We start from the raw sequence: 24317 nt of genomic DNA, 5'->3' as shown, positions 1-24317 counted from the left end.
CAACTGACCTTCCAGAGTGTTATACATAGATTGATTACTAGAATTATCTTCAGATAAACGAAAGCAACAAATGAAAATTAATGACTATTAGATCTATTTTGTTAGTACAAATGTTTTGCCATATTCAGTCATCTACACCTAAGTCATCCATAGAGACAAACCACCAATCCTAAATTGGAAAATTTGCTCATCACCGCCGTCGGCGTCGTCTACACTAAAATCCACCGCAATCCGGTTCACGGTAACAGTTTAGTGCCAACACGGGTGCACTATCTAAGCCAGATTCGTCCGCTAAATTAGAACCACGCTCGCGCAGACATTTGGACGCGCTCGCTTTGTGCTGTACCTACCTAGGTTAAGAACGTGCGTGACGCCATGCAATGCACTGCAAAAAATAAATTGATATCTGCCGACGTAATTTTTGGCAATTTAAAGAAATAAAATGCCAATAAATGCTTAACTTCAGTTTCTTATTGCAAGTGTAATTGTTAGGCAGTTATCAAGAATTATTTTGTCTTTTTACGCAATTTCGCGTTATGGTAGATCTACACATCATCAATTTGTAGGTCTGTCATAACGCAAAATTGCGTTGAAAACAAAAGAATTCTCGACAGCTGCGTGAAACTTGCACATCCACGCATGATGAAATAACCCAGAGGTATCGAACGCGACTCTCACTCGCTAGACATCAGGGTTCCAATCAAACTTTTACATTTTTCTTGTGATCTTCTCAAACCAATTTTGGCAATAGCTAGGCCACAATTTTCAGCAGTCATCGGTTTATATGTTTAGAATATGTATTTGCAACGGGAGTTATGTGCAGCTGAAATGACTGAAATGACGTGATATTACAGTTCATTTTTTGCTGTGTTGGTCCAAGGAGCGTGGAATCTTTTGGCCATCAACGTGCCCCGGGTCTAATATTAGGTTGCTTTACCGCCAACACTGCGACAGAGGACGATCTTGTGAGGTTGGTGTGGAATGCGATGGGAAACTGCTGTTAGATCAGCTGTGAGTAAGAAGCCGGGCCGGATCGTAAATTACCTGTGAAAGTCGTGTTTTGTCAGCAGTTTGTCCCGTCGAGAGATTTACGATCTGAGAGAGGAGGCCGGATGGTGACCGGATGACGTAGGTTAGTTTTGCTAGATGGAGCGAATTGGGCGATTTCCATTTTGAAAATGAACTGGGTTCATCCATAAAACGATCGGCCTGTTACCAAGCGAATCAGTCGGCCGGTCAGCAATTTCTCCGGGTGAAGTTAAAACGTTAATCGGAAAGCTGACTAGCACACTCAGCTGTATCGATTGGTATGTAGATATACCTGCTGTTAGCACTAAGTGGGGGTCATATTTCAATCAAGGCAAATGGGTTGAGCGTGTGAGGATATTTCTGTCCAAAAATAACTCGCTTCGCAGGTGGGTGTGTTCCTCCCACTTTCTGAGGTGGAAAATCATATGATTCAAGTGGTGACGAACTTTTGATGATTCAACTGGATCTAACTAAATTTAAGAAGATGACTTTCTACTTGTCAACAATCCCTTCTTTCTCTTGATCTTTTCAGCATCGAGAAGCACATCATCGGCAACATCAGGCACAACATCGAGTCGAATCTGATGCGTAACGATAGCTTCGGTCACGTCGGAGCCACCCACGAGATGGCATTTTCCGCGGTTTGCGACCTGCCCAAGCATACCAACCAGAGCTTCTGGGACGACGACTACACCTGGAATCTTTACTTTCGTCTTCCCCATAGCAAGCCTTACACTTCGGTTAATTCGGCAATGTTGAGGTAAGCTGCGTCGCAATCCAGAACGTAATTCCGTAATCTAACACGCCGACCAATGGCGACTTCTCCCCTTCTTCAGGTTGTACATGATCGGCGGCGACAATTCGACCGATTCGTGGAACCGTCGCGACTCCGACAACTGCAAGAACCCCGCCGAGCAGATGATTCGTGTTACCGTTTCCGTGTACTGGCGCAAGAAGAGCAAGGGTAAGTGGAGAAATTCGATCGTCACGTGGAACTTGATCGACTAAGGCGCCGATCGGTCGCTTCTTCTCTCCTGCAGACAACCTTTCGACCGAGCGTAAGAAGCGTATCTGCAGCAGCATCACGATCACCCGCAACTTCCGAGGCTGGATCGCACTTGATACGCTGCTGGCCGTCAAGCTGTGGGACAAACCGAACCGCAACTTCGGTATTGCCATCGACGTTCAGGATCAGGATGACAACCCATTGCCGGCGGCTCGGTACTTCCAAGCGACCGATTGCTCCGAGGCAAGTAAAGCAAACGGTAAGTGTGTGAGCTTTCTGCTTTTCATTCATTATAACTCTTATACTTTCTTCCTCCTCGATGATCGCAAGTAGAAGTATACTACGTCGTACAGGGGCATAGGGATGAGAAGTCCACGTGACCGAACCGGGACGTCCGGGTTGGGATCACATTCTCTCAAGACAGATTCTTCCGTAAACGATAACGTGAAACGGGAACTGGGTAACGCCTCGGGTGTCGCGGAAATGGCGAACGGTCAGACGAGACTTCAGCCTGGGGTCAGGTAGCGTGGCGATCGGCCTTCACTCAGTTGCCTGCTAACGGACACCGCCAAAGTGCGGTGCAAAAACACATTCCAGAGCTTGGACGTTCTCACGATTGTTTACCGCGCGCACGATACGGAGCCGGCGTTCCATACCTGGAACTTCTACCGTGCCCGGAGACGAATGCCGAGAGGTGTTGAATATCCGATGCGACAGCTTATTTTTCATTTTCTGTACATTTCGGTAAAAAAAAATCGAACACGCCACAGGGGTGAGGTGTCTACCGAACATTTGGGTGATTTTGAACCACGATCTTGATCATTTCTGACCAGTGATCATCGAAAGTGTGACCTTGTTCGCGAACACACTGTTTTATTTCCTTCAAAGTCTGCTGTGCTACCGTAGACCAAACGTCTCGCATAGAAAACGGCAACAACCGTCAATCGGTTGCCCAAGTTGCGTTACTTCAGTGGTCCTCTCTGCCAAAGGCCTCCGACCGTATTCGCTGTGCGATGCAGTTTTACGTCGATCGATGGCTTCTTTCTCTTCCGAGTTTTTCTCCTGCTTAATTGCCGTCCGCCATGCGCAAATTGTGCTCGCCGGTGCAGGAAACGATATTTTCGGCTTTGTTTACGCTACCGGTGTGGAATTTTCATTCACATTATGGGCCCATGCTTTCGGGCAAACACATTTTATTGGTCCGGCCGATGGTTTAGACTGCTGCCAGTTGGAAACTGCTGACCCCAGCCGTGAACGCGAAGACAGGTGAATGATATACTCTTTGTGGCCCCCCCAAACCAAACAAGGGCGCTTGTTTGTTGCGAGATGGTTTATCAATCAATAACCTCCGGTCGTACGGTCAGTTGTTTATGTCTGAGAACGGTCTGGTTTCGGAAAACAGTAGTAACGTGTTGAGTCTGTATCGGACTTTGTTTCCAGACGGAAATGTCATAAGACGATAAAGTTCAGAGAAGACAATCTAATGATAGTTGCAATATCTTCAGTAAGGCATTCAAAAAAATCATGTCTTCTCACTATTTAAGCGATTTTGGAACAATTGCTCCCAAATACTCGGGTTATCAGGACATCATCTTCAATACATGATTTTGGTACACTCTAAAGTATAATAGGGCAGTGTTGTTCAGACTCATTTCCCCGAAAATAACATTTTCCGAACTACGAAGCTACGAACTACTACAACCATGCTCTGTCCTCCTAAGATAGAAAAGCAGATGGTTAAGCTTGAGTACTGCACACAAAATCGATCAATTTTGATCCCAGAGAGCCACAATTCAAGTTTCGGTGAAATGAAATGAGTGAGTGAGTGAGTGCGAATCATTTCACCGAAACTTGGATTGCGGCCCACCGAGATCGAAACTGTCGGATACCATGTGCAACACTCAAGCCCAACCACCTCCCCCTCCATCTCAGGAATACAACGCACAGTTATAACAGTTCATGGCTTCACAATTCGAATTTCGGGGAAATGAGTCTGGTCAACACTGTAATAGGGTATTTTGGTCCCAGCATTAGAAATCAGGTTTTGACATGTATTCAATTTTGAACAAGGCCATTTGTCAAATTCCAAAAACATAGTTCCTACAGGAAAGTGACTGTTCTACCACAGACAGACAGACGTAACACTTATAACACATTTATTCAAATTCCATCGCACAGTTCGTACCATCATCATCTGGTGGGCATATGGCACGATATACTGTTTGATGCCAAAAAGGCATGCAGATGGCGGTAGTATGAAACGTTAAATACAAAGAAAAACTATGCTCGTGCCTCTGGTTGTTAGATTTGAAACAGAACGAATTTGAAATTACAGTTTTCAATGGAAATTTCTTTAGTGTTACGTCTTGCTATTCATAATATTACTAGAAACATTTTCAAATTGGACGTATAGCTTATTACGACATTGATTTACCATTAAAGCTTGTCTACGATGATCGATTTCTCTGGCTCGAGCTATCTTCGCATTATCAGGGTGTCCATTCAAAATTATTTTTCCAATTCCCGGATTTTTCCCGGGTGCCTAAAACTTTCAAACCGGGTTACATCATGATCCTTCGGCATGACATTTTCCAGAAATTTTTTAGTAAAGTATATACCAGCACTTACGTATTTTATTTAACTTAAAAATTGTTGAACAGCTACCGTAAAACTAAACATTACATAAAATTCGCAATTGATGTGAAATTAGCAAAAAAAAGTTACACGTCTTCTGTGTGAGAATCGAACTTACGACTCTCTGTTCACTAGATATGGCGCATTACCCTTACACCAGGAAAGGACTCATGGGCGCAGAAGTCAATCTGAATTCGATGTCAACTCAATAATTACGTGGCCCTTTTTCGCAAAGCGCACCTCTATCGGAAGAAAGACGTCCATCCAAACAATACGCTTTCTATTTTAAATGCAATGCCTAGCCGAGAGCGCATTACCTTATGGTGTAGGGGTAACACGACTGACCATTCAGCTGATTAGCCGTAAACGATAAATTTAAAAGTGTTTAAATTTGTTGTTTTTCGCATTAGAATATCATTTCATTTTTTATGTATAAAATTGACAATTTATAAGCAATACCATTTTAGTTACATATATATTGGAATAAATGAAGAAGAGAATTTAACAGATATTAGAATCTAATCTAACAGATAGAATAATGGGATAAATTCCGCAACTCCTTGCTCTAGAATGTTACAGAATTAAGCAAAGCATTCGCAGCTTTATTGTTTATTTTTCATACCATATGTTCGAATTCCGGACTTGATCTAAGCAAATTTACAAATTTTTGGCCATTTGTTTCCTTCGTCATTAGGGGATTCGTCAGCCAAATCTTCTGGAAGTCTGCAGTAAGATGCGCTCAAATTATAAAAGTTTTGATACTAATTTTAAGCTCAATAGTAGTTAGAAAACCACTAATAAAGAAGAGAACATATCTGTCGAAAATACAAGTCACTTTAAGTCATTTATGATTTTTTAAATGATGTTTAAATACTTTTAAAATACTTTAGGTTCCAAACAATATCGATTTGAATTTCGAAACAGTTTTGGACAAACAGATGTGGAAGATTTATTGGAAAGTCTAAAAGATCAACACTAAAGATCTTTATAGCAAACTTCAAAAATTGTCAGAATTAAAAATAACTTTCAGACCAGTAGGCGAATTCCAGCACGTATTTTCTTCGAAGAAAAGAAAATTTTCCTGATGGTGAGTAATGAAAGAAAATTTCTTCTCTTCAAAGTCGTTGTTCGCCGGAATTCACAGGCAGGTCTTCGATATTTTAGATAGATTAATCCAAATGTTTGCTAAAAACAATTACTTAAAATTTGTGAATCTGATGAAAAGAAAAAAAAAATAGCATGGTATAATAATCTTCCACTAGGTATTTATTTTCTGTTAGGTAAAAATCTAAATATTAACCATAGTCCTACATAAGAGCAAAGTTTAAACGCCTTAGAACTCATTGCCTAAGGGTACCTAAAGTATCTCGCCATGAATTCATTAGAGATCTCCTAAGAGAAAATGGCTGTCGGAATTCGCTGCAAATATGTAGTTATCTGTTCAAAGACTCTTCAGGATCTTATAAGGCCTTTGTCATAGATCAAGTATTAGTCAGACTAGTAATCCACACAAATTCTAACTAAGAATGAGTATACCCAAGAATCCGCCAAACAGGAACTCTTGAAAAATCTTAACTTATTTTAACATAGGCTTTCAGTAGGGAAACATCAAGTTCCCCCAAGAAAATGTACCAACAATTGTTTTATATTAGCTTCCCGGTGACCATTTGGAATCTGCTAAGAATTTAAATGAAAATCAGCCAAGAATCTGTTATAAAATCTACATGATCTCACTAAGAACTACCGCACTGATCTCACTAAGAATTCGCCATAAATCTCAATGAAACTCAATCAAGGATTTCACCAAGAACAAGAAAAAAATCCTTAATAATTTTCAAAAAATTATAACATAGAAACGGTTTGTCCGATCAGTTTGGTGCCTTCCGCAAAGTTTTAGGTTATTGTTGGGACTATCTGGGAAAAAAATAAACACTGTCAAAAAAAATGTTGTAATTTTTTATACATATATCGAAAATAAAGCTTAAAATCAATTTTCTCAAAAATCGTATTTTTGATTTTTTTTTTTTTAGATGTTGAAGAAGACAGAAAATGAAGTCTTTTGCACAGTGGGTCAAGATGGAGAAATCATGGACAAAAAAGTTATGATTTTTTGAAAATATGTGAATTTTTGAAAATGGTCATAATAAACTTTTTAAATATTTTTAAACTCGATTTTATGAAAGTACGCAAAATTTACAACAAAAAAGGTATACGGAAAAATCAGGCTAACTATTACCGTTTTAAAGATACAGCGATTTTAAAACAAAATTATGATATAATTTTCAATTTTCGGTCATTATAATATAACTTAGAAACGGTTTGTCCGATCAGTTTGGAGTCTTCCGCAAAGTTTTAGGTTATTGTTGGGACTATCTGGAAAAAAATATACACTGTAAAAAATATGTTGTAATTTTTCATATATCGAAAATAAAGCTTAAAAATCAATTTTCTCAAAAATCTTATTTCTGATTTTTTTTTATTTTTTATATGTTAAAGTAGACAAAATATGAAGTATTTTGCACAGTGGGTCAAGATGGAGAAATCATGGACAAAAAAGTTATGATTTTTTTAAAAAATAGAAGGTTGATTTTTCAATATGGTCTAAATAAACTTTTTGAATGCTTTTCGACCCGATTTTATGAAAGTACGCAAAATTTTCAACAAAAAAGGTTTATGAGAAAATTTTGCTAATTGCTACCAAAACATTTGAAAAGTTTATTATGACCATTTTCAACAAATTCACCTTTTTTTTAAATCATAACTTTTTTGTCCATGATTTCTCCATCTTGACCCACTGTACAAAAGACTTCATTTTTTGTCTACTTCAACAATAAAAAAAAAAAGCAAAAATACGATTTTTGAGAAAATTGATTTTTAAGCTGTATTTTCGATATATAAAACATTACAACATTTTTTTACAGTGTATATTTTTTCCAGATAGTCCCAACAATAACCTAAAACTTTGCGGAAGACACCAAACTGATCGGACAAACCGTTTTTAAGTTATATTATAATGACCGAAAATTGAAAATTATATCATAATTTTGTATTAAAATCGCTGTATCTTTAAAACGGTAAAAGTTAGCCTGATTTTTCCGTATACCTTTTTTTGTTGTAAATTTTGCGTACTTTCATAAAATCGAGTTGAAAAATATTTAAAAAGTTTATTATGACCGTTTTCAAAAATTCACCTTTTTTCAAAAAATCATAACTTTTTTATCCATGATTTCTCCATCTTGACCCACTGTGCAAAAGACTCCATTTTTTGTCTACTTTAAAATATAAAAATATAAAAAAATCAAGAAAACGATTTTTGTGAAAATGGATTTTTAAGCTTTATTTTCGAAGTAAAAAAATACAATTTTTTTTACTGTGTATATTTTTTTCCAGATAGTTCCAACAATAACCTTAAACTTTGCGGAAGACACCAAACCGATCAGACAAATAGTTTCTGAGTTTTAATTTTTTGAAAATTGTTAAGGCTTTTTTTCTTAGGCCCTTCTCAAAAGTAACGCTAGGGTAAAAATGGCGAACCGATGATGCAAATAGGCATTTTTGGGTATAAAGAAAGCATATGCCAAATTTCAGCCAAATCAAAATATACAAAAGTAAACCGACATTCGAATTCAAATGGAACCGCTCACAAGCAAAAATACACCGTGAACTAGAACTAGTTCACGGTGTATTTTTGACAGTTCACGTTTTCCAAAACGCTTTTTTTGAGCGTGTGGAAGAATCCCAGAAAGAATTACTTGAGAAATCACTCTATGATACTACTTAAAAAACAAATACACAAATTGTGAAGTAATTCCTAAATCAATTTTGAATTTCGCGGAGTATTCATTTTTCCTGAAAGAATGCTTTCAGGTATTCTTTGTCACTCTAACTTAAGTTCTGTAAATTTCCCTAGTAAAACTCATCGAGAAGTCTTTTCAATACTTCTCTGAACAATAATAACCCATTTTAGTGTATAATCCTGCGTCGAAAACAGCCCCTATGACCAAAATCTAAAACTTCCCCGAAGAAGTAGGTCATCGTAGAACGTAATAAGGCTAATTGCGATTTTTTATGAAAACAAGCTAAGTCAGTCACCTATCCAACGAATTCCATTACAATACAGTTCTAGCTCATTCCGATGAATCTCCAAAGGTAATTGTCGAAAATTCCAACCCCACACTACTCATAATTTTCAGTTTTAATTTGCTCCGCTCGATGTGTGATTTCGGCACTAACTAAATCACGCTCCATCGTTTGTAAGTTTAATAATACCTATGCCGTGTAGTGTTGTTGTTTGGATGTAATCTTCCGTTTGATCGTTTTTATTTTGTTTGTTGAACTAACCTGCCAGCACGACCAGATTTAGCAAATAAGCTTCCGATTTGAGTTCGCAGCTGCATTTGATTATTGGCGCAAACGCTTCTATATTTCTCCACCGTAAAAGGAGAGCACGGCAGTGCTTCCGAATGACTGTGTTTTGCTCGTTTGTTGTGCCCCGTTAATTGTTCCTACGGAAATCTAATACTTTAGTCGTTACTAATCTTCCTATTTGTCATCCGTTTCTTTCTAGCAACAGCAGCCGTACTTCCATGGAACTTTTTCCGAAACTCACTCTCATGGACCTCTGATGAAATGGACGATGTGCCACAGTAAGTGTCCTGGTTAATTCAAGCCGTATATTGGGCCTAATGTACGGCTAATGTAGAGCTACTTGAAGGCTTATTAGCCTTACATCAGCCGTCAGATCCACGGCTTTTCGGTTCCCTGCTCGGTAACTCGCTTATTATTGGGCTAACCCTCCATCCCATTCTCATTGCAGCGTCCCACGCATAGACGTCATGATGCACAAGACGATCCCGCAGCATCCGCACTACTTCAGCGCGCACCACCACAACCCGCACCATCGCATGTTCCGTCCGCATCCCCAGCACCAGCAGCAGCAGAAGTTCCACTACGGAGGCAGCGTCCGCTACCGGCTGGAGAACGGCTCCGGAGCGCCCACCTCCGCGTCATCGTCCACGTTCGGCAACTCGTACGAAATGGACGAAACGGTCGAGATCAAGCAGCACCAGCCGTCGGTTCACGCACACCACTCGCTGACCAAGCCGCACAAGAAGCGACACCTGAATCAGCAGCAACAGCAGCAGCATTCGCACCAGCATCATCAAGCAGTGAAGACAATGGTGGACGTCGAAGACTCGGCGGAAAGCGATGAACACTATCTGACATCGGCCTCGCTCGAGGCGCTCGAGAGGAAGCTCTGATTCACGTTGGAGGTGAAGGCGAACGCGCAGTAAGGGAACGTGAGTTGTGAGTGAGTGTGAGTGTGTGTAGAAATGCCATGACACGCCGTGTGGGTTTGGTGGCGCGGTTCTCCAAGTAGTATTAGGTGTTAGACATAGGGAGTTAGCTATCAAACGTTATTCTCTTTTGTTGAAGTTTCAGTTTTTCTTATGTTTTCTATTGTGACTGAGTTGAATCAGGTGCGGCAAGATGAGTGATTGCGTAGAAGGTAATTCCAATGGAGGTGAGGAAATTTGCTGAAAATTAGTGTGGGATGTCATATTTTTGAGTTCAACGAAAATTATTAAAACATTTTTTTTGAGTAGTTTCTAAAAAAAATCTAGTAAAGTAAGTGGATAAAAAAATTTGAAAATTTGCTAATCTAGCATGAGCCCTAGATACTTAATCTGACCAATTTTTTGAAACCCTTCTCATCGTGACAACATATCTACTTGAAAAATTCAAATAAAGAGCTTTGAGTTTATGTAGGAATGTTATAAGTTAAGTTTTGGAAGCATTAGGAAAAATCTTCCAGTTTTGCAAGTATGAAAAAAAAATATCCAAACTTATTTGCAATCTTCTACATATGAAACGCAGACTTCGTCTTTTGGCGGAGTGGCCTGTATCAACCGCAAACAAGGATTTTTGACATCCCAGAGCTAACTCAGGAAAGTCAGCTGTAAAAATTTTGTAGAATATTGGTCCCAGAAAGCTGCTTTGAGGGACACTAGCTCTTACAGGAAGTCTTTCAGACCTGGAGTTCTGATAATTAACCTGCAGTGTACGATTTGACAGATAACTTTGAATTATTCTGTTTTTTGTCTGGTTTTAAATTTGCTACAACCTTAGCATTTTCCCATTTGTCAGGAAAATATGCCAACTGAAAACATTTGTTAAATATATCAACTGAGAATGATATATATTCCAGTCGGCTCGAAAATAATTGAAAGGGGAGCTGATAGGATTGAGAATCGCTTCATGGGATATTTTAAATGTAACAGGGACATGATCAGAATCAAAATCAGCATGAGTAACTAATTGGCTACAAAGATGACTAGAGTCGGTTAAGACCAAATCAATCGTAGATGGTTTTCTAGATGAGGAAAAACATGTAGGGATATCAGGGTATTGAATTGAGAAATATCCTGAAGAGCACTCATCAAATAAAATTCTGCCATTGGAATTACTTTGCGAATTATTCCATGATCGATGTTTGGCATTAAAGTCACCAATTACGAACAAATTTGACTTATTGCGAGTCAATTTTCGCAATTCAGTTTGGAGCAAATCACTTGCTGTCCAGAGCATTGAAAAGGCAAATAGCAGCTATGAAAGTATATTTATCGAGATGTGTTTCAACTGAAACACCTAAAGTTTCAAAAGCTTTAGTTTCAAATGACGAAAACAGTTAATGTTTCATACGCCTATGAATGATGATTGCAACTCCCCTACATGCCCCATCAAGTCGATCATTACGATAAACAAAAAAATTGAGATTTTTTTTTAGTTTTGATCCAGGTTTTAAATATGTTTCAATAATAACTGCTATATTCACGTTATTAGCTGTAAGAAAATTAAACAGCTCGTCTTCATTACCATTCAAGAAACGAGCATTCTAATTTATAATATTTAAATTATTATTTATTGGATCCATTAGAAAAACGTAATCTAATAACAATTTGATTAGTAAATTTTACACCAACTTGGACTGCTTCAGTCATAGTGGTGGTATTGAACATTGCATCAATCATTTGATTCAATGTTTCAGTTAGAAAAATAAAATCAAAGGGAGACATATCACTTGAAGTCGGTACATTTTCTGATGATTTTCCGTTAGGATTTTCGGTAGACGAAGAGGCGAAGTTCCCTGTGGCGACAAGGTTTTTTTTTATTTCATTTGATTTGAAACAGTTAGCACGGTTACTCATAGTATGAAAAGGGGAGGAGTTTCAATTACCTGCGACACGATAACGGAATAGGATTTTCCTTGGGTAGATCCATTCGAAAATAAAAGATTTGAACGGCTACCCGACGGAATAAAATTAGTTTGTGAATGAGCATGATTATCATCTTCCTGATGGGTATGATTCTTAATCAAGCAATCGTTAACTAAAAAATGAGCATTGTTCGATACTCTACCAGGGAAATTCTGGAAACGACCGTTATCGTAACGAACATTACCGTTTATCTGCCTGGCACGAGCCTCTACGACTCGCCTACACGAAGGGCAATCCCAAAAAATTAGACTTATGGTCGCCCCCGCAATTTGCGCATGCAAACTTTTCGGTATCTTCCTTCTCAGGACAGACGTCCTTAGCGTGAGAAGAACCTCCGCAAATCTATGCGGCAATGTTTTGTTCCATGTTCTAACTTTTGACACAGGTTTCTGGAAATTTTCGCATGCCACACATACATCGAACATAAGTCTTGCTTTTTCTAAAGCTTCAATATTATCTTGATCTTTTTTGTTAAAGGGAATCAAATAATATTCTTGAGAAAGCTCTTTCCGAACAATGCCAGATTGGGTTCTCTTTTTCATAATGATTACTTGAATTGGGGTAATCCAAGTAAATCATTTATTCCATTTTTGATCTCTTCAGGTGACGTAAAGTGCTTCTTCTCTTCAAAATGTTAGAGAAGAAAATCGCGATCATTAGTAGTTTCCGGCAAAACGCGACAGTCTCCTTTCTTTGTGATTTGGAAGGAAACCTTGATTCCCCTAATGGAGTTCAAGATCTCCTGCCTAAATTCCCCCAATTCGAAACAACTGACCACGATAGGCGGCACTCTTTGCTTCCTCACTTGAATCAAAGAGTCTGGGCTAGAGACTGATTCGATTTGGTGTTCGGAAAATTTGTCTAGAGCATCGAACTGATTGCTCATTTCGATGCAATTATCAACATTATCCATTTCACCCTTGGAAGAAAGCGTGCATCCTGGAGAAACGTTTTAAAATCCACTTTTTTTAAGGAAGCTATAAATTCAGTGCTTCACCGTTCCTTTTGTTCGTGGTTACAACCATGTTAAGTGAATAAGAGAAGTGACCTTCTAAGAGTTTCTTTTTTCCTATAACGGTGTTCAAGAAGGATGACCACCGCTAGCTTTCGCTAACGGGTCCAACGAAAACTCGAAGGCACTGGCCCAAGTATGGAAAAGGGATCAGAAGGTAGAAAAAGTAGCAATGGTGTTTCAAAATTTTTCCCAAAAAAAAACTTTCAGCAAATTTCTTCCAACGCAAATAACAGTAAGATGGTTTGAGTAAATAGAATGATATGTCTTGGCGTAGCACAGTTTCTTATTTTATATATTTCACGTACCTTTTACAATTTGTCTCGAAAAACTAAGTGATTCAAAATCTCCCTACCAATTTAACGAAAAGTATTGTGACGTAGACCTCGGCAACGAATATAACGATAAACCAGTGAAATGTCGATCGATTACGAATATGTTCACAAAAGAATGTGTATGTGAGTGTGCGTTTTTTGATATAAGTCCTAGAGTTCCTGTGAGCTTAGCACGTAGGCGTTTCCACTGTATATGTGTACTATGTACTTAAGCGGATATTTCAAGCGTCGATTTTTTTTTTTTGCCTCAAACAGAAACAATTCTTGAAAACGAACACGCTTAGATAATCCCTCTTTACATCCTTACTCTTATGTAGACCTAGTGACAGTTTCTGATAAGAACGTGCAAGTGCGACGGGATTTTCCCGTTTCGCACTTGTGGCTAGTGGGATACGATAGCATTTATTTATGAAATGTTAGACACTAAGCTTCCGCCAACTATTCAATAAGTCTATAATAATGATGCGCACAGTACGAGCTTTAAATGATTCTTAGTCGGTAAGGTCTCCGGTAGAAACGGACAGGCGCTGTCTCGATTTGTATATATAGCTGAGGAAAACGATGAAAATTAGGCACGTGGTGCATACATTAGGCACTACAGTAAGTAGATTGTACTCTAGATATCGTAACTTATTTATTTCCTACTGCATTTGTAAACCCTAGACGGGGTGGTGCGGGGTACAATGGATTGTAAATATTCGATGTAATAAGGAGCAGTTCTCCGGACCTTACCGGTCCGACAGAGCACAATTCTAGTATTAGGGTGTACATGGCTTTCGAACCGTTTGCGAAACGAGCAGGAGTAGCACTTCTGAGCAGCTCAGTAGTGATACCTATCCGAGTATAAATGTGTATTACTGCGAAAGCGTCTCAAGAAGCGATCATGACGCTTTGCCTATCTGTGTAAGTTGTAAGCATGTCGAAAATAAAATTTTAATCGGAATTTTTGTGGAGACTGGCATTGAAATATCACATTTCCAACATTTTTCCTTAGAATCTGAGAGTCTTTCATTAGCTTTCATCTCTCAGCTATGATTTATCATCTATCGTCTCCAGCAATAGCAATAGCAGAGATCGTGGTCTCTCGGTCCTCAGTGCAGTCATCCACCTGTATACCCGAGAATCGACAACAATCAACTTAAGAATCAACAATCTTTACACCTCTGGGAAGATTGATTTTCAACATTTCTTACAACACTATACATCATATCCCCAAGAGAATGGACGCAACAAGAGAATCCTTACTCCTTCATCTGGTTCTGGAAGTAGTTCTACAGAATTCGGCAGAGGTATTCAAGGATTTCCATGCCATCCATAAGCAGTAAATCTGCGTTCTTCCTATTTTACTGTCTCCAAGGTATTCACAACCGTCCGGATGACACCCACCGTCGACCTTCCTTTCCAGTAGCCAACCTGCATATTCTATAGACCGTTATCACTAAGACAAAGGCGGTGGTCAGGGCGTGGGACATAATAATGCCAAGAAAACGGAAGCCATCAAACAACCGGTGTCCTGTATACTGGTGGAACGAAGCACTCTCTCTTCTTACCGCTTGTCTTAAAGCCAGGAGACAATACACAGAGAGTGAGACATGAGATAGTTCGAGAAAAGCGGAGAATTGTGGCTTTCAAACGTGAGATTAAGCTGAGCAAGTCTAACTGCTTCAAAGAGCTATGCCGTGCAGCAGATGCTAATCCTTGGGGGGATGCCAACTGAGTAATAATGGCGAAAATCAAGGATTCGTCGATGCCAGTCGAAACATGTGCGAACAAACTGAGAGCCATCGTCGACGGTCTATTCCCGAAGCATGGCCTTACAATGTGGCCGGCCACACCATATTGCAATGAAGAGGTAGGAAATGCCGAAGCTCGTCTGATCTACAACGAGGAGTTTATAGCATCTGCAATAGCTTGAGTCCACCAGTACGTCGGTGGTCTCCCATTCCTAGGGTGGACTTTTCTAGGCATGGTCGCATCGCATGCACGCGTAAGCACCGCTACCAGTTCGTCCCCGCTTAGGCCGAGTAGGTTACGCTCACGGCGGAGCGCCTCCCTAAGTACTTCATCATTGAAGTACGATGTCTTCCACCTACGAGGGCTTGGCCTTGACCTAGCCGCTTCCTCAACCCGCTGCCTGCTGTTGTTGTAGTCGATACTGTAGCGAACCGCCAGGTGGTCGCTGTGAGAGTAGGCATTGTCTACCCTCCAGTTCGAACTACTCGTTAGGCCAGGACTACAAAAAGTAACGTCGATAATCGACTCCACTCCGTTACGGCTGAAAGTACTTTTGGTACAAACATTAGCCAGATCGACATCTAGCACGGCCAGTGCCTATAGCAGGATTTGACCTCGCTGGTTCGTGTTACGGCTTCCCCATTCCACGGCCCAGGCATTGAAGTCACCCGCTATTACAACTGGCCTTCGCCCTGTCAGCGCGGTCGTCATACAGTCCAGCATCTGCGTGAACCGCTCGGTCGACCAACTCGGAGGCGCATAGCAGCTACAGAAGAGGACCCCGTTTACCTTGGCGATCACGAAGCCCTCGTAGGTAGTAGACACCAACTGCTGGACAGGGTATTTACCCGTTATCCATATCGCCGCCATTTTTTCCGGATCCATCCACGACCCAGTTGCCGTTGCCGGCGGGTACTCGGTATGGGTCCGATATGATGGCGATGTCCGTCCCCCACTCAGCAACTGACTGATACAGCAGTTGCTGAGCTGCGTCACAGTGGTTCAGGTTCAGCTGCGTTACCTGCACTGTGACTTTTCGTTAATGGCTCGTTTGAAGGTCGGGCACCTTGAGCCTCCCGTTGGGTGATTGTTGTTCACGGACTTGCCGGAACAAATCAAGCACTTGGGAGGGTTCTTGCAGCCTAGTGCCTTATGACCTTCCTCACCACAACGCCTGCACAACTTGGTCCTATCAGGGCCTTTACAGCCCCAGGACTTGTGTCCAGGTTCCCTACACCTAAAGCAGATCACCGGTTGCTCATGTATGTTCAGTGAACATACTGACCAACCAACCTTGATCTTACCTACCTTAGCGGACTTATTTGCGTCCGCCACAGGTAGGTGTGCTAAGGCCACCTGAGTACCTGCCGGACCTTTCCGTAGCTGAACGGCAGTGGTGGGCACCTGAACTTTGTTGGCAGAGGTGGAAACTAGTCGGGACGGAATCGGACGGATTAGGCGGAATAACACATGGAACAGTTTCTGTTAAATCAAACGCGTCTGCACTTCTTGCCGATTTATTTTAGAATGAATTGACAATGGAATGTAAATCAAACAAAATACGTCATAGGAAGTATGTATAGTGTTGCCAGTATTATTGTTATGAGTGCTGACAACGAGGGGCGGATTACACAGTACAACACTCCTCCTTAATCATCACTCGTTGTTTTAGAACTTCCTATTAGTCCCATAGCCTGCGAAAATAGACCGATCTTGGTCGGCCCAATAGGTTTCGTCAGCGCATCAGCTATCATTTCCTCAGATCACAAATATTGCAGTTGAACAATGCCTTTATCACATGAATCCTTGACGAACATCTCTCGAACACTGATGTGTTTTGTACGCTTACTCGTTCTTTGCGACCGCACGAAGGCAATACATGATTGGTTGTCCTCATATAGCAAAGTTGGATTCAGCTGAGGTACTCCAAGATCTAGTGGCAATTGCCGCAACCAAATAGCTTCTCTTGTAGCTTCACAAAGGGCGATATATTCGGATTCCATAGATGAAAGTGCGACAACACTTTGCTGCTGACTTTTCCATGAAATAGCTGCTCCGCACATCACAAAAACGTATCCGGAGGTCGATTTGCGCGTTGTATGATCGCCGGCCCAATCTGCATCAACGAAACCAATCAGGTCGAGCGATGAGCCGGAGAATTCAAGCTTCTTGTCAACTGTACCTCGAAGATACCGCACTACTCTTTTAGCGGCCACCCAGTCAGCCTGTGATGGTTGATTAACTTTACGGCCTAACACAGAAACTGCTGCAGCGATATCTGGGCGCGCGTTCACTGCTACATAAAGAAGAGCACCGACCAGACTGCGGAACTCAATGTTATTAGGCAGCAGTATGATTTCTGATTCTCCTCGAGCGTATTGTTCATCCATGGGAGTGCGAGCAGGTTTGCTGTCGCCAAGGCCGAAGCGTTCGGCTGTTTGCTTGATATATCCTTTCAAACTGACACTGTATACTCCACCTTTGTCTCTTTCAACTTCTAAACCGAGAAAATACTTTAGCTGTCCGAGTGCAGTTGTTTCGAAGTAGCTGTTAAATTCTTCATACACGGAGTCAAGTTCGTTTTCATCGTCACTGGCCACAATCACATCATCTACATAAACTACAATGTAGACCCTCTTCTTATTCCGCTCACGGGTGTACAAACACGGGTCTGCTACAGTTGGAAGAAACCCCATCTTTCTCAATGACTCATCAAAACGATCATTCCAACATTTCGCCGACTGACGAAGACCGTATATGCTCTTTCGAAGACGGCACACCAGCGCTTCCTTTCCTGGTTCGGTGAATCCGGGTGCTTGCCGCATATGTACTACTTCACTGAGGTCGCCGTTCAAATATGCGGTTTTTATGTCAAGGTGTTTAAGGATCATTTTCCGTTGACTTGCTATGGCAAGCAGTGCTTTAAGCGTGGCTTGCTTAGCCACCGGAGCATAAGCGTCGATGAAATCAATACCTGGCTTTTGATTGAAGCCCTGGGCTACCAAGCGGGCTTTCCGCTTAATAATTTGACCACTCGCATCCTTCTTGATCTTGTAGATCCACCGGCTTCCTACAAGCTTGTGTCCAGCTAGTAGTTCCGTTAGTTCCCAAGTACAAAGTTGTCGATGTGAGTTAAGTTCTTCCTCCATTGCATTTAACCACTGTTTCTTCATTTCACAACTCATCGCTTCCTGGTACGTCGACGGCTCAACCTCCTCCTGGCCACTCATCACGTTGACTTCTTCAATCAATCGCACTGGAGCCTTTCCCTTGTTGGACCGTTTTGAGCGTCGCTGCATACATTCACTCTGTTCGATTTCCTCGATATGAGACTCTGCACTATCATATTCCTGTGAACTATCTAACACAGGCACGACGTCATGTTGAGGTGAACAGCTCGCAAGGATTTCCGCATCTTCTCCAATCCTGAGTACTGGTCTCTCTTTTTTTAACTCGTTTTCTGCTCGGCTGATGCTAACGGCATCCACAGGAATCACGTTTCGAATTGTTTCCTGACCAGTAAGCTCCTCGCAAAACATTGCATCTCTACTAATGACCACTGTATCTGTTTCAGGATTAAGAAAGCGGTAAGCTTTTCTGCCTTCTGCATAGCCTACAAAGATCAAACGTGCACTCTTGTCGTCAAGCTTACGACGACGTTCTTTCGGGATATGTACGTATGCTGGTGAACCGAAGACTTTCATATGGGAATAACTGGGTTTCTTATCATACCAAAGCTCATAAGGCGTACGACCGGTTGCTTTTGCTGGCAAACGATTAAGTAAATAATTAGCAGTATTTATCGCTTCACCCCAGTAGCGCTTGTTCATGTTAGCTTCAATCAACATGCACCGTGACATTTCAATTAGCGATCGGTTTTTACGTTCAGCCTGCCCATTTTGTTGGGGACTGTAGGGCGCAGTCTGTTGCAGTTCAATCCCATAGTTTTTAAGCATGTTCCTGAACGCATACCCCGAAAATTCTCCGCCACCATCTGTGCGAATCGTTTTCGGCACTTTGCCGAACTGAGTCTGCATCAACTTAATGAAATCTTCGATGCAGTCGGCAGTTTGAGATTTACGTTCCAACAAATATACAGTACAGTAGCGGGAATAATCGTCAATTAGGGTCAGAACGTATCGTTTACCGCTGGGAGTAGTAACTTCCATTTGACCGCATAGGTCAGAGTGCACGAGATCTAGTATTTGTTCCATTCTTGTCATAGATTGTTTAGGAAAGGGTAAACGTGTTAGCTTACCTTGACAACATGTTGTACACACAGATCGGATGCCGCAGTCTTGGATTATGAGATCTTTTCCCAAATCATCCTGAACGATGCGATTGATGTCTTCGTGGTTTCGATGGCCAAGTCGGCGATGCCAAATATGCTGACAGCCATCGCGATGGCCAGCCTCCGCCAACATAGACTTTTCGTTTGGCTTCTTCAGACGATAAAGATTTCCACATCTCTCACCTGACACAACCACTTTTTCTCCCTTCACAATGCTGCAGGCAGATATGCCAAACACGACCTCGAACCCTTCGTCAGTGATTTTACTGACTGACAACAAATTGTTCTTCAATGCAGGTACGTGTAGGACATGTTTCACCGTTAAATTCACTCGCTTTCCATCACCATTTACGGTATCAACCTTAACGTTGCCAACGCCTTCCGATACCACTTCATTGCCGTCAGCAAGACAAATCGTTTCACGTCGCATCACATCTACAAAACTAAGCTTTGTGGCATCTCCAGTCATATGGGATGTACAACCGGAATCCAGATACCATTCGTCCTTGAATGCCTTATCCAGCAAACCAAAACAAACTTCGTCATTCACTGATTCCACTTTGTTCGCTTTCTGTCGATAATCACTTCTTCTAGCGTTTGCTTCTTCATAATCTTCACTCTTTCTTCTCTCCTGATCTTGTTTCAACTTTCTGCATTCACGCCGATAGTGCCCCTCTTTTCCACAGTAATGTCAATTTTTCTTCGATTTTCCACTCATTAACACTTTCTGTGACTGTTCTGGGAGCTGGTTTTCTTCACACCGCCTACGCCACTCGTCGAGAAGTCGTCCTTTCACAAAATCTAGTGTCAGCTCCTCCTCCGAGCGCGATTCAAACGACATTATTAACATGTTATAGGATTCTGGAAGGCTTGATAGAATAATCGCCACCAACCAGTGATCTGCCATCTTCTCCCCAATGCTGACTAGGCGATTCATTAGCATTGATATCTGACTCAAATGATCAGCCATACTGCCGTCGTCTGTCAATCGCACTGACAACAAACGCCGCAAAAGGAACACTTTGCCACACATAGATCGCCTTTCATGGTATTGGTGAAGGGAATCCCACATTTCCTTCGCAGATGATTTTTCCATCACATGACACAGCTGCGAATCTTCTAGAGCCAAGCCGATTACAGACTGCGCCATACCATCGCGTTGCAGCCATTCTTTCGTCGGCACTTCTGGAACGTTTCCCTTCACGACGTCTGCCAATCCTTTTTCACCAAGCACCAAGCCGATTTTATATTTCCAGAGCGGCCAATTATGGTCACCGAGGTTTTTCGAACACGACTTTTTCCGACATTTTGACTGTCGTTCACTAACGTCGAGGAAACTTCCGAACGCGTCACTAACGAAAGAAATCGCGATTGAAAACAGCAGCTCAAATCCGTATAACACACGATCCGTTCGCGCCACCCGTGCCTGAGCCCATGACCTGTTGGCAGAGGTGGAAACTAGTCGGGACGGAATCGGACGGATTAGGCGGAATAACACATGGAACAGTTTCTGTTAAATCAAACGCGTCTGCACTTCTTGCCGATTTATTTTAGAATGAATTGACAATGGAATGTAAATCAAACAAAATACGTCATAGGGAGTATGTATAGTGTGGCCAGTATTATTGTTATGAGTGCTGACAACGAGGGGCGGATTACACAGTACAACAAACTTCGCACTATTGCCGCAGTGCCGTGACGAGCTCTTCTGCGTTGGTGATCTCGTCAAGGTTCATCACCTTCAGAGTCACTGACTGCGTCAGAGCCCTCACTTCAACACCAGCGCCAAGGACCTCTTCCGCCAAACTTTTGTAGGCGGCGCCCTTGCGCTCCTTGTCGCGCTTAAGCTCGAGGATCATTTCACCTGTACGAGTGCGTCTGACACTGCGTACGTCGGCTCCTAGATCCGCAAGCTTCGCGTCACTGCGCATCGCCTTCAGGACTTCCGAGTACTTGGACTCTTCCGTCTTGATGATGATCGCATCACCCTTTTCGCGCTTGGCACCTACCCTCCTACCTTTCTTAGGCCTGGTATCCCTGCGCTCCTGATTCTCCTGTTTCTTCTTCTTCTTCTTTCTCACTACGGTTGTCCAGGGGGCGACCCCCCCCCCCCTGTTCCGCTCTGACCTGTGGTGATGGAGGACCTCGCAAAGTTCGCAACCCCCTGTTCCCATCACTCCGTGATGGGCCAGCCTTTTCAGGCCCACCCTTCTCGGCTTTCCGGGACGCCTGGCTGGGGTCCGATTTTCCGGCATTTCTGCCGGTTTTCGGGGTTAGTATCCGCCTGGCCTTACGAGCGCCGCCGGGTAGCTCCTCCCCTGACGGCTGCCTCGCGCGCTTCTGCGATTGCTTGTTGTAAGCATTCGCTTCCACGCTTTTGGGGCTACCCGCGAAAACGAAGGGTTCCGTCTGGGTAGACTTCGGCACCTTCAATTCCACGGGTTCTGCCGCAGCCACAGTCACCATGGGTTCAGCATGGTTCTGCTTGGCCGCCAACATTGACTTACGAAGTCTGAGCAGGGCCTGCTTGAGGTCCTTGCTGATGGTAGACTTCGAGGACGCAAAGTCAATTATGGAGTCGAGCTGCTGTGCAGCCACATCCATCGCAGAAAGCCCATCTCTGCTTTTATTGATGGCCCTCATCAACCACGCTCCATCCATAACTTCATCCGATGCGTTAGCCGGGGATGAAATATGGTTTCCAGGCACTACGTGCACTGCTGCCTCCTCCTGCTCGTACTCTCCTCAAAGGAGATCTAGCTAGCCCACTTCTTGCGAAGGGGTTCGCTTCCCTACTACTGCTACTACCTGCACTACCACTACTATTCTGATTTATGTTTGAAATTGTACTCATTTTTGGATCCCACGAGTAGCACGGGAAAGAGGTCCCCCACGCCAGAGCCCTGCATTAACGTGGTAAGGGACAAGATACTGTGAGGGGTGCCCAGGTGCCCCACAGGCTCCGTAAATGGCCGAACATCTTTTTCACCCCTTCGGCCATTCATTCCTCAGCACGGTTTTTCGCTTGACACCTTGAATTGGAGTTACCCTGTGAAGTATTGAAACACAGTGGAGAGCTTTGAGTGATTCGTCTTGTATATTTGGCGTCTCGAGGATTAATGAATAACAAAACATTGAATGTCCCTATTCTGCTAATCATAGCCTGCTTCAATTATATAATACCTCATTGCCTACTTAAATCTCCTACAACTCGGCCATCCTGACATTCACATCGTCCCGATGTGCATTTAATTCGTTTTTCATATCCCATAACTTCATATTTACAGGATCAAAAACTCCGGTAAAGGGTACACGTGTAAGCTGAATACCATCAACATCACTAACAACATAACGATTATTTGGAAGCGTTTTTCTGACAATATAAGGACCTTTGAATTGTGCTTGTAACTTAGATGAACTCCCAGGTATAACATGATGTGGTATATAAACTAGGTCACCTTCTTGATATTTTGTGTTAATCTTACATTCGGAGTCGTATTTCTTTTTGTTGTAAATTTGAATTGCTCTATTTATGGCAATTGCTTTTTCTCTAACTTTAATCAAATCTCTTTCAATGTCTTTATTTTCATTAATACTTCTCTCGATAATACTAATAGTTGATTTCTTTTGGTTTATTCCAAATAGTACTTGCGAAGGGGTATTACCTATTGACCGACAGAAAGTATTATTAATAAAATGTTCAGCATCTGATAAAATTGGACCAAAACCTCTTGTAGGATAACTTTCAACAAGTTTAGCTATTACTGGTGTTAAAACTCTGTTAAACCGTTCTACCTGACCATTTGCTCTTGGACATGCAGTAGCTATTAAAATATGTTTTATTTCACATTCGACATTAAATTCTCTAAAACTATTCGAAGTGAAACAACTTCCACGATCAGAAATAATTTGATCAGGTATTGAATATACACTAAAATAATGTTTAAGATGCTTAATTACTTCACTCGTGTTTGTTGTTTTACAAGGATAAAGTTTTAAATATTTTGTAAAGGCGTCTACTACCACAAAAATATATCTATAATTACAATTTCTTAGCGTTATTGGTCCATAATGGTCAATGTGTATCGTATGAAAAGGTCTATTTCCTTTCTCTTCTATATTCAAAGGGCCATCCTTCTTAAAATTTTTCTTAGAATATACGATACATTTTAAACAATTATTTATATACTTCTTAATTTGCTCTTTCATGTTTGGAAACCAGTATGATTTGTTAATAAGTTCATAAACTTTTTCTACACCAAAATGGCCGAAATCATCGTGATATATTTTCAAAATTTGACTTATCATATTTTGTGGAACATAGAACAATATTTTATTATCTTTGCTTTTCCTATACACGACTCCATCTCGTAACTCATAATTTTTATCTTCGCTATTTTCTAACTGAGCTCTAACTTCTTCAATTTTAGAATCCAACATCTGGCTAGCCAATAATGCTCTTTCAAAACTATTATTTTCATTCCCTAATGCACAAATAATTGGCAAACGTGATAAGGCATCTACATGCTTCATATTTGAAGAACTACGGTGAATTATATCATAGTCGTATTCAGAAAGAAAAATTTCCCATCGAGCAATCTTCGCATTAATGTCCTTTTTATTTAGTGTTTCTTTCAATGCAATACAATCAGTAACTATGGTAAATTTAATTCCCTGTAAATAAATGTGAAATCTCTTTATACTGTTTACTACTGCCAATGTTTCAAGTTCAAAAGAATGTAGCTTTGATTCATGGGAATCTGTTCTTTTGCTATAGTACATTACTGGATGTAAAACTCCATCTGATTGTTCCTGCATTAAAACACCACCGAATCCAAGAGCACTTGCATCTGTGTGCAGTTCAGTCCTAGCAAAAGGAGAATAAATTTTTAATACTGGTTCTGCAATAAGTTTTTCTCGAAGGATTTCGAAGGAAGCCATTTCCTCTTTTGCAAACCTGAAATCCTTTTTATCCTTTTTTACTAAATCATAAAGTGGT

General features: G+C 41.4%; 1 protein-coding gene across 1 annotated transcript in view; it reads left to right on the top strand.

Annotated features, from left to right (window-relative positions):
- LOC5568893 (protein anachronism) overlaps positions 1 to 10160 on the top strand; it is a 29758-nt gene extending 19598 nt beyond the window's left edge. Inside the window, exons 2-6 of the mRNA XM_001658168.2 lie at positions 1562 to 1789; positions 1866 to 1993; positions 2070 to 2294; positions 9237 to 9315; positions 9486 to 10160. Of these exons, the coding sequence (XP_001658218.2) occupies positions 1562 to 1789; positions 1866 to 1993; positions 2070 to 2294; positions 9237 to 9315; positions 9486 to 9930 (1105 nt within the window). The 3' untranslated portion in view covers positions 9931 to 10160. The remainder of the gene's footprint in view (positions 1 to 1561; positions 1790 to 1865; positions 1994 to 2069; positions 2295 to 9236; positions 9316 to 9485) is intronic.
- The last annotated feature ends 14157 nt before the right edge of the window (positions 10161 to 24317 follow it).

Source organism: Aedes aegypti, chromosome 2, assembly GCF_002204515.2.
Source record: "Aedes aegypti strain LVP_AGWG chromosome 2, AaegL5.0 Primary Assembly, whole genome shotgun sequence".
In the NCBI taxonomy this organism is placed as follows: domain Eukaryota; kingdom Metazoa; phylum Arthropoda; class Insecta; order Diptera; family Culicidae; genus Aedes; species Aedes aegypti.
Note: the sequence above shows the minus strand (reverse complement) of the source record. Positions and strands in the feature narration are given on the sequence as shown.